This window comes from Amblyomma americanum, chromosome 5 (assembly GCF_052857255.1).
Source record: "Amblyomma americanum isolate KBUSLIRL-KWMA chromosome 5, ASM5285725v1, whole genome shotgun sequence".
In the NCBI taxonomy this organism is placed as follows: Eukaryota; Metazoa; Arthropoda; class Arachnida; order Ixodida; family Ixodidae; genus Amblyomma; species Amblyomma americanum.
Genome location: NC_135501.1, coordinates 202,255,761 through 202,266,708, shown reverse-complemented (window position 1 = coordinate 202,266,708; position 10,948 = coordinate 202,255,761). Strand labels below are relative to the sequence as shown.

Below are 10,948 nucleotides of genomic sequence, written 5' to 3'. Positions count from 1 at the left end.
TTGTCTATGTCGCGATGTATCAATGTCGATATCTCTTCCGCTTCCAGATGACTGCTGCGAGTCGTCCTACAATACCATGCTAGCGTGCACCGATGGAATTTGCATCTCCGGACGTGCTAACTGGCGCGGCGTCAGCTGGGGACGCGAGTGCACAAAATGGTCTGGCCAAAGTTCCGGAGAGTGAAAGGTCAATTCCAGTGTTCCTGAAAGAGTTCGCGCCACTGACTCACCTTTTGAGCCAGATACCCCAGCATGCACAGAGGGGCCTTAGCAAAGTGGACGTCAAGCTGACATGTCTGGACGCCATAGCCGAGTACATTGCCATTGGCTCGAGTGTTGGAGTTGTCTTCCTGTACGACCGTACCAAGAACACAGTAACGAGGCTAAAATGCTCCGTGAGTAGACCTTCTCATTAGTTTTAATTAATTGGCCATGGGGGAAGGATCCATGAGTGCTGAAGCAGCACTGTGGGCTGTGAGGTGTGCTGCAGTCCTGGTGCGTGGGCGTTTTGCATTCTGCTGCCATAACAGTGCAGTTACCATGGCTGGTGTTTTTTAGTGGTCACATCTGTTTCACTTGCACATGACTGATCGCGTCGGCCAAAAACGCCCCGGGAAGTGCCGTGAAAGGCTTGAACTTGCAATTCTTAAACTTGCTGGTTTTTGTGCATCTTGCCATAGCTGAAACTTATCCTTTATTGCAAAACGTATTGCTGTTGAAACGACCGTAACGTGTAATGAAACATCAACAATTATTGCTTGCTTTATACGTCAGGATTAATGGGTCAGAAACTTTTCCGGGCAGGAATCTTAATGCCTTTACGAGCCGCCGCGGTGGCTGAGTGGTTATGGAGCTCAGCTGCTGGCCCGAGCGGATTCAATCCCGACCGCGGCGGTCGAATTTCGATGGAGGCGAAATTCTAGAGGCCTGTGTACTGTGCGATGTCAGTGCACGTTAAAGAACCCCAGGTGGTCGAAATTTTCGGAGCCCTTCACTATGGCGTCCCTCATAGCCTGAGTCGCTTTAGGATGTTAAACCTCATCAACCAAACCAAACCTTAATGCCTCTATGTTGTCATATTAGAGCTAGCACATCATGTGACGAAATTGCAGGAGGCAGTGATTGAGGCTGTATGAACTGCCGAGCATTGTCATTGCTTAGTGATCAGGAATGAGTTTGCAAAAAGCATTAACACACTCGGCAAGATTCATTTTCTTTTAATTCTATAATTCATGAACTTAACTGAGCAAAAGACAAATGCCTATGCATGGTGCACCAGTTATTATAGCCAGCATTCTCTATGCATTTCTTTTAGCTGCATAGTCACAATATATTGTATATTTAAATTAAAACAAAGCGAAACATTCATATGAAGAAAACAAATAGGCTATATAAACTTGTGGCCCATTTCACAGCTTCAAAGAAAACAAGCTGCTGGAATTATGAAGAGTGATGGTCACTGATTTGTGTACAGCCTTTGGCAGTAATATACAGGCTACTTGGCTTACTGCAGGGCTATACGTAGTGAGACGAGACTGCGGTCAGTCAGCGAGACTGTGGCCAGTCAGCGAGAGACTGGGCCACGTAGCGATTTTATGCTACATAGGGAGACCAGGCCATGTTGCGAGTTGTGGTCGTGTTGCGAGCTGCGGTCGTGTTGCGAGTTGTGGTAATGTTGCACCCCTGGAACTCCTCTAAGCACTTAAGGGGAAAGGATGATAGTTCCCTCTATCCTTGAGAGATCTGAAGTGGTGATACTGCAAAACAAGCCAGACTACATGACCTGAAAGCAAATCTTGTGGCCTATATCTGCTTTGACAATGTCTTCGTGCCTTATCGTGTTGCACACATCAAAAAGAATAAATAGAAACTGATTAAACAAGCCTGATCTGGTGTAAATTGTACAAAAAATGTTGTTTGCCCTTTTGAAGACAAGAACAGAGGGACAAAGCCTTGCAGTGTCCTCTTATCTATTTCAAATCAGAGGCATACAGTGTCTTTTTCTTATACCTTTTTTAGCACTGTGCTTTTCACAGCCCTGACTCAAGGCTCTTTTCACAGCCTTTATTTGAGGCTGGTATCAAGTACTCGATGGTGATTCATACTTTGTTTGCTGGTGTCTGGTTTCTTTTTGCTGCTTTTGTTTTCTCTAATGAGTGATGGCTTTATCTTTAAAAGCTAAGCAAAATCAGCTGCTTGAATTCCATGAACCGAATAGACAGCATTCTGCAGGCTTTCAGATGAAAACTTCAGTGACGTGAGAATGAAGTTCGAAGAGTAGAGCCTGGGATATTTCCGTCTCCAGCGATGACATTAGCTTGACGTGCATGCATATATATACACACAAGGAAGTAAGATAAGTTCCTGGATGATTGCTCTGAAGCAATCCTCTGTTATTTAGAAACTTAATGCGTTAGACAGTTAAGCCCAGAGAAATGGCACTTCACAAGCCTTAGTTCCGTAGCGATGTTAGATACAGTGAGCACTCAAGTTTCTTTGCTTAATGTCAGTTTGTGCTGCGATGCTTGCTCTAAAATATTTCATGCTTATGTCTCATCTCGGTGATGAGGTATGCACCAGTGACGTTTTTTCTTTTTTGCATTCTTCAAGTGATACTTTCTTCCACAAAAAAAAAAAAAAGAAATACAGCACTCAAGATGCTTTCTTGTGTGGCTGTTTGTGTTGCAGAATTTCATTTACTGTGTTGTGATATGTTCCTCTCGCTTTGCTAATTGACCTAAGTGACTGCAACTTTCTCTTTCACCAGGACATACTGGACACCGTCACCTGTGTCTCTCTCATCACATCGGTGGACTTCATGCTGGCAGTGGGCTGCCAAAGTGGGCTTTGCGTCGCTTACCAGATCCCCATGGCTGGAACACAGTCAAAGGTTCACTTCATTTGTATGCCATACAGCGCTTACCCACATTGCTTGGTTGTAACTGGCAAAATACAGAATTGGCTTGTTTGTACTCGCAAACATAGATTTGGGAATAAGGCTGCAAGTTAACAGTATATAATAGGGAATATGACAAAAAATATGGTAGTTCAAGAGTGAACTGAATAAGTCACATGGATTGTATCACTGTGTGCGTCTCTAGGGATGCCCAAGTAATATTGTTCAGGAGAACATGCTGGTGGGCTAGTTGGTATTGATTGTTACAGTGAATGGTGCTGCTGAATCTCCTCTGTTCTTTTTTCTTCGGTCCCCCTGCGATGAGTTCTTCACTAAAACAATCTTGTGTATTAGAAGTTCTGTATTTCTGTCATATGTGAGCACTTGCATGTGATAGCAAAAACAACAAATGAAATGAATGGTCAAAGAACAGGAGAGAGCGAAGGTCATGTTACCATATAAACTTGCGTAAAGGCTGGGCTTTTTTCTTTAATTTGGGTGTGAGTTTTGAAAGTGCGGCCCATACATAAATTAAAAAACATTTTAAAAATGTATGACCATAATTTTTTCTTTATTATCTAGTCCAGAATGGGGTGCAGCCTATATGCGGTATTTTTTTGCCCTTTCATTTTTGCTACAAGTTTAGATAAAGTACAGACCTCATATATATTTATGAATAGAATAGACTAAAAAATGCCATCTTTGTGTGTGACATCACAAACAAGCTAGGCAGGTCCCTTTCCAGAGTGAATTGGTAAATTTGCAAATAAAAACGTGCAGCTCTGCATAGACATTGCTGAGTTATAATTTTGAGACTGTCGTGGGCTGTTTCAGATGGAGAAGTACATAATTCAAGATATGCACAGCGCACCTGTCATGTGTGTTTGTTGGAGTCCAAATGCCATGAAGCTCTACAGTGGTGATGCAAGAGGCTCTGTTGTGTGCATGGAAATTGACTATGAGCAGGTAAAGTTATGTTCAGACTACGATTTCAACAGGTGTTCTTTCACCCTGCTTTGCAGAAAGCATTGATTTCAGTGTTCTTGCACGTTGGATGCTGCTGTACATGTGACTTGCCGTGCTTGTTAATAAAATGTCTTTTTCTTCATCACTTGCAAAGAGAGTTGACAAAGTGTTGAAGCATTGTTGGGGAAGAAGTGCAAATCTTGAAATGTGATGTGCCTATGTTAACATTAGTTATGCTTTACCTGGGGCATTTTAAGCCAGTAATTGGAAGAATGCCTTAATCTCCAATGGTAATGAAATTTGACACATGGAGCTTCAAAGCATTGTAGCTCTTAATTGTCATGAATAAAATACAACACATGAAGTTAAGAAATAAAGACATTCAGAAGAAAAGTGCTTCACTGCCTGAAAGAAAGATGTCAGCTGTTGAGGGGAGAGTATGAAGACACCATAGAATATACATACATATAGAGTGTTTCGTATTTATCTGTCTGGGTTGTAAAATATTCTCCTGCACAAACTACTTGCCTTTTTGGGCTCAAGCACAGATCATAGGGTAGCATATGATAGTCTGCTTTTTTCAATAAATAATTTAAATATCGGAACTTGCATGAATTGTCCGGAATCGGCGAAAAAGTTCAGTCGCCTGCGCGGAGAATTTTTGTCTAGGTGAGCAGAGCAGCAGATTTGACTGGCTGCGCCATTCGGGGTACGGCGAGACCTACCCCAGCGTCAAGCAGGGATATTGGTTGCCTCGCAGTTCACCAGATGGCGCAGCTTTTCAATCGGCTATCCCGCTCGCCTTGATGAAAATTTTGTGCGCCGACGACTCCGGTTTTTCACCGATTCCGGGCAGTCCAGGCATGTTCTCATGTTAAATTATTCATCGACAAACGCAGACTATCATTGCTTGAGCAGAAATAGACCAGTGGCTTGCGCAGAACTTTTTACAACCACAACAGAGAAATACGGAAAGCCTTGTATAACAGACTTATAGAATATATAGACATATAAAACTTGAGAGTTAGATGGGCAGATGAGATAAGGAAATTTGCTGGGATAATATGGCAGTGGCTGGCACAGGACAGGCCTAACTGGAGATTAATGGGGGGGCCTTTGTGCAGTAATGGACAAGGCTGATCATGGTGATGAAGCACAAACAGCATTTATTTGAAGTATAGGCGTAAAGTGCTCATTGTGGTAAACAGAAATTAGCAGTATTTGTGGCAAGAAATCCTTCGCTGTAAGTATGGGGAAAGCTTCCAAGATAGGAATTCGGCATGGTAAGGACACTTGGTATGTAGTGTCTGTGAAGCACAACCAATACGATTAGCACAACAAACCTGACCCAGCCATACCATTTTAAAACTGCCTCTTTTTAACATTCTCAAAAGGTGCCTTTTTAACACAGAAGAACTCTGAACAAAGCTCACACATTGTCGGGCCAAGTTTTCTCTTCCTTTTATTATTTTTTACCATCCAGCAATGCTGGGTACTGACACTTCAGCTGTGCAGTTTTGCATGGAGAGTGATCTTAATGCCACCTTTTTGATGAGGTGACTGAGGTGAAAACGTCGCCTGCCTGTCTTACTGTCTGTTCAAGACAATGTTTTTCTGGAATTTGTTTTTTTTTGTCAGTTGCTTTTAATATGTGAAAGGTTATACTGGTTTTTGTTCCATATGCTTGAAGAGACTTTACTGCAGAGAAGCATTGCAGTATCTTGTGCTCATTCTTCTTTTGTGTTTCTTTTCCCCCTCATCAGCACTTGTGCAAGAGCAAGGAGTTACACCGGGAAGAGCACCCTGTGATTCAGCTGGACTATGTGCCTCAAACCCTCCTGATTTCTACGACAAAAAGAACAGTCATCTGCCACCTCACAAAGGACAGCACTAAGGTGGTCCAGCTTGGGAACCACGAGAGAAAATCGTAAGAGATTTATGTTGTGTGGTCTGCAACTATGTAAAACCCCTCAACAGTGAAGTTTCTTGGACCAGCAAAATATTTAAGGATCTTTACTATATCAGTTGCTGGTGATGGTGTGTCTCTGAGAATGCTGTCTGGTAAGGTGGCTGCTAATTAAACCCGTAATGCTGGTTTAGAACAGAACCACTTAGAAATACCTTCCATCGTGTTCTTATCACTCCATTATGGGCAAGTGTTTTATTTTGTTATGAAATTTCATGTTGCCACATTTTCAGTTTCATTAGTCTTGTGGAAGTATCGTATTTGCTTGACTGTAACACGGGGGGATGGGGAGGGGGTGATTCCATATGAAAGCCATAGCTTTGCATGAACATGTTGTCGTCTTCTGCGGGCTCAATGTTATTCGACAGGCAATGTAAGAAATGTGCTCAACAAATCTAGTGTGGCAAAACTGCTCACACAGTGCTGCCGTGCCTCTGCTTCTTATGCTTCCTGCTTTGCGCTGCCGGCTTCTTGCTTTGCACTGCCGGCTTCTTGCTTTGCACTGCTCGCTTCCTGCTTTGCGCTGCCTGCTTCTTGCTTTGCGCTGCTCGCTTCCTGCTTTGCGCTGCCTGCTTCTTGCTTTGCACTGCCTGCTTCTTGCTTTGCGCTGCTCGCTTCTTGCTTTGCGCTGCTCGCTTCTTGCTTTATGCTGCCTGCTTCTTGCTTTGCATTGCTCGCTTCCTGCTTTGCGCTGCCTGCTTCTTGCTTTGCACTGCTCGCTTCCTGCTTTGCACTGCCTGCTTCTTGCTTTGCGCTGCTCGCTTTCTGCTTTGCGCTGCCTGCTTCTTGCTCTGCACTGCTCGCTTCCTGCTTTGCACTGCCTGCTTCTTGCTTTGCGCTGCTCGCTTCCTGCTTTGCGCTGCCCGTTTCCTGCTTTGCGCTGCCCAGTGCTGTGAACATTCTGTGAACATTCCTCTTTTTTTTCTCATCCCTACTCCTCACTGCACTTTTACTCTTTCCTTTATTAGCAGCCTGTGCCACCTCCTTTCCACATTCATAGCCAGCTTTACTCTTCTCTTTTCCTATGTGCACACCATGCTTTGCCTCATGGCCCCAAGGACTTTGAAAAGTTGGCTTCTCCTCTTAGCTCATGAGCCTGGTGGTTAAACTATGTCAGAAAGCATCGTTTTATCATGCAACGTTGATATCCATTGGCCTCAGAGGCTGTTGACCTCGGAATTGCGCCGTTAATTGTCTGTGGCTTTGAGATGCCCTAGACTGCGTGCATGCCTCAATGTCATCATTCAGTGGGAAGTTCATGCCCAGGACCAGACGCTGTTTTCTATTACCGGTTCTTCTTTGCTATAAATGAAAAAAACTGTACAGTCATCGATGGAAGACAGAATGGGACTGCAGTTTCACTTGACTCTATCTGAGTTTTTAATATATCTGAGTTTCCTGTAGCAGGGCTCTACCATAGTATTCCTTTGTACTGTTGAAGTAAGTTTTCTTTTGGTTGTGAAATTTGAGGCAATGCGGAAGTATAGGGGTGACAAAAAACTACAGAAACAACAGGATTTGGTGTGATCAGTGGTTGTCTTGTTGTTACTCTTTTTCTTTGATTTATTTTTATTTTTCATGCTCATTTAAATATTACGATTATTAGCCTGCCATACCTCATTGAGATATCAATCGGCTTTCTGTGTGTGTACTTCTTTCACCGAATGTTAAGAGTGGCACTCTTTGACGTGCTTTTACGTTTAAGTAGCCCCCCCCCCCTTTAAGCAAAGCAACAAAATTTATGAGTGACATTCTGGCATTGTGCTTATTTTATCTGAAATCACCTAGTATGTTTACGTGCTGAGCGCTTTAACATACTAAGTGGTCAGCAATTACCGGTCTATTAAAGGGTCACTGTGTACAACTTCATCCAGTTAGTGTCATCAGTAAAAATTGATCTGGCTCTATCTGACTATGCTGATGTTTGTCTGGCGACAAAAGAAGATGCATATGTTGGTGAGAAAACTGAATTGTAAAAATTTTCCCGCGAGTCAATTCAAACTTGTCACATCCTTACCAAAAAGGAATGGGTTAGCACTGTTTTGAAGTGAATGGTGTATAGCATAGTTTCTGGGATCAATGCTAAAAAAAAATCTGTGTTGACGCACTCATTTTATTTGCAAAATTGGCGGGTTATGGCTGGGATCAATGCTAAAAAAAAATCTGTGTTGACGCACTCATTTTATTTGCAAAATTGGCGGGTTATGGCCACCTGCATTTCATTTTTTTTTGTAGCCTATAAAAGTTTTTGGTGAGTGGTTTCTTTGTGATTAGAACGCGGTACCCTGATGATACAGTCCAACTTCAGTGTGTCCTCAGTCTCCCCTTAATGCTTTTGAGTTCACTTTTTGAGACTCTGATGGAGCCAACTGGAATGTTGTGAAAGTAATAAATTCAACAATTCTTTTTTATTCGACTTTTATTTTTTGAGAATAAATTGAACTGCCACTCAGTACGATTTTGGTTGGAGTTAGTTGGCGGAGAGACGGAGCTAATGGAATACAGCGATGCAAGAAAACAAGGACGAGAATGCAGAATAGGCAAGATGAACTCCAGCTACCAGTTGATTTATTATCTCGAAAAAAACTGCTGATAACCAGATGAGAGTGCACATGAAAAACAGCAAACACCAGAAGCATAGAAAAGGAGCGGACAGCTTCTCTTCATCTGTTAGTGAGCACGCTGCCAGCATGCACAAATAGATGAGATTGCCTTTCAGGGTTCAGGGTTCAGTGCTCGTGTTTTAATCAGTTTGCTCATTTTCTACGCTTCTGGTGTTTGCTGTGTTTTATGTGTGCTCTCATCTGGTTATCAGCGTTTTTTCTCGAGATAATAAATCAATTGGTAGCTGGCGCACGTCCTGGCTATTCTGTGTTCTCGTCCTTGTTTTCTTGCGCAGTTGTATTCCAATTAGCTATGCCACTCAGTACTGCAGGATCTTTTATAGATAATGGTAGTATTTCTGAGATAGTGAAATTGAGTTTCTCATTGCCAGTGATGGCATCAGGTTTTATAGTAAGTGGTTATGGTCGTAATTCTAGTGACTAAATTTGGTGATTCTGGTGATGGCTGTTCCTGGTGATTAAATTGATGTAAAAAATTTGAGAGTAAGGTGGAGTCTCGTCTTCAAGTGCTGATTTTGTCTATTTTCCTGCAGGGCTAGCAATTTCGGGGCATGCTTTGCACCGCCTCTGTCGTACGGCGAGCGCCAAGTGACTGTCTGGGCGTGCCGGCCTGGAATGCGACTCTGGAAGGGTACAGTAGACGGCGTCGTCATGGAGACACTTCTCCTCAGGGATTCTTTGAAACAAGAGTACTTCCGACCGCAGATGCTCAGCCTGCCAAAGGTCAGACGCCTTGCTCTTTTCATGGTCCTTGGCAGCAGTGCTTGAGATTACCTGCAGCTTATTAATTTATTCAGGCTCCCAAAATAGCATTTGAGAATATTCTTGTCAGTATTCTAGTTTATATTAGCATTGTTGGTACTACAGTCGTGCCCCTTTAATACGACACCTGTTAATATAAACGACTCGAATTATGGAGATTTTCTGGGAACCAAACGTTTTAGGTCCCCAGTACATTTAGGTCTAGTTAATATGGATGTTTGTAATGACCGTAGCATCAAAAAATGAATGTGGATGCTAATACACAATTCTGCAAAAAAACCCTAATCCACGATAGGAAACTAAAGGCGTTAATCATGAAGTGTATTTTAACATTTCGTTTTTTTCTCGTTTTTTTTGTCATGATTCGTTATTATGGACAACACACTATATGGACAGTTTCGCTCGGGAACTAAAGCGTTCATACTAACAAGGCATGACTATACCGTTTGTGTTTGTTGTGCAAATATATTTTAACCTTTTTTAAGCAGGAGTGAAATTTATGGTGCAGCTAGAATTGTTTGGCACCATGTGACCTTTTATTTTATGCAGTCGATTCTAATCAAGTCAAATTGGTCCTTGTTTGAGGATATTGAATGGCATTCAGCTGTAAATTTGTTGAGTTGTAAAACTTTTCATGTGACTGCTGTCATGTAAAACATTGATTGTATGCGATAAAAGTGCAACAAGGTCTTGTCAAGCACCACAATACCAGCTTCTATAATTTACTAGTTAGCAAAGCTGTTTAGATGCATAGCAAGAGGCCCTGTAGTGATAAGACTGTTGACCTCCTGTGCCATTATATTAAACTGAAATGGATACAAAGCATCTTTCAAAGGCATTATGAAGAGCATTCAGAAGCATCATTCAAGCGCATCTCTTAAAGCCATGTGTACGGGCACAGTTGTTGCTGTTGTTTGCAGCATACATTTAAGTGATCGTCAGTTCACAGCCCTTCTGTTTTGTTACTGCACCAGGAATCCTGTTTGGAGAAGTTGCCGGACTCGCAATTCGGACTCCTCCGGCCGTACCAGAAGCGGTTGCTGCTCACGTGGAGCTCGGAGACGTTCTTCGTGGTGGACCCCGCTCTGCGTTCCTTGGTAGTTGTCTGCCCCGGATTTGTCAACATCACAGATGTTGCAGCATGCGGGGAAGAGATCTTTGTGCTCCAAGCCAAGCGCCACATTGTCAGGCTTGCTGGCCACCCCGAAGACATATGGGACCAACCGGAAGGTACGAAGACATGGGGCTGAGGGCTTTTTTCTTGTTTGGTCTGTTTATTGGTTATCGCGTTTTAATGACAAACAATCTACTCTCACTGAAAGCGGTGTTTTTCTGGGCTAGAAAACGCCAGACAGTGAAATAAAGGTATCACAGCTGCTGCCTGTTTTCACTCGAAATTTGCGGTGACAGTGATACCTCCCCATTTTATTCTTATGCACCTCTCTCATACACCCCTCTCATGCATCACACCACTGTGTACTTCTAACCAGTGATCAGAGTCCATAATTGTCTCAGTGGCATCATGCTTGTCATAAGTTTGAACCGAGTGATGGAAAAAAATGTTTCTTTCTAATGAAAATCACTTGGCAGTAAATGTGCCCTCTCCTACTGGATGAATGTCAACAAACCTCCGGAAACCGATGAATCGAATTCTGCTAAGAACAAGGATTGAATGGAATTGTGCTGAGTGTCCCCTTAAGATGCGTCTAAAAAAGAGGTACACTCGCCGACCTA

At 42.8% G+C, this 10,948-nt stretch overlaps 1 protein-coding gene across 5 annotated transcripts in view; it reads left to right on the top strand.

Moving 5' to 3' along the window:
* Positions 1-10,948, top strand: part of LOC144133435 (tectonin beta-propeller repeat-containing protein 2) — a 34,817-nt gene that overhangs the window by 704 nt on the left and 23,165 nt on the right. For all 5 annotated transcript variants that reach the window (XM_077666529.1, XM_077666528.1, XM_077666533.1 and 2 more), the window contains exons 2-7: positions 48-395; positions 2,768-2,890; positions 3,731-3,862; positions 5,626-5,789; positions 8,986-9,175; positions 10,189-10,444. In XM_077666529.1, the coding sequence (XP_077522655.1) occupies positions 93-395; positions 2,768-2,890; positions 3,731-3,862; positions 5,626-5,789; positions 8,986-9,175; positions 10,189-10,444 (1,168 nt within the window). In that variant the 5' untranslated portion in view covers positions 48-92. The remainder of the gene's footprint in view (positions 1-47; positions 396-2,767; positions 2,891-3,730; positions 3,863-5,625; positions 5,790-8,985; positions 9,176-10,188; positions 10,445-10,948) is intronic.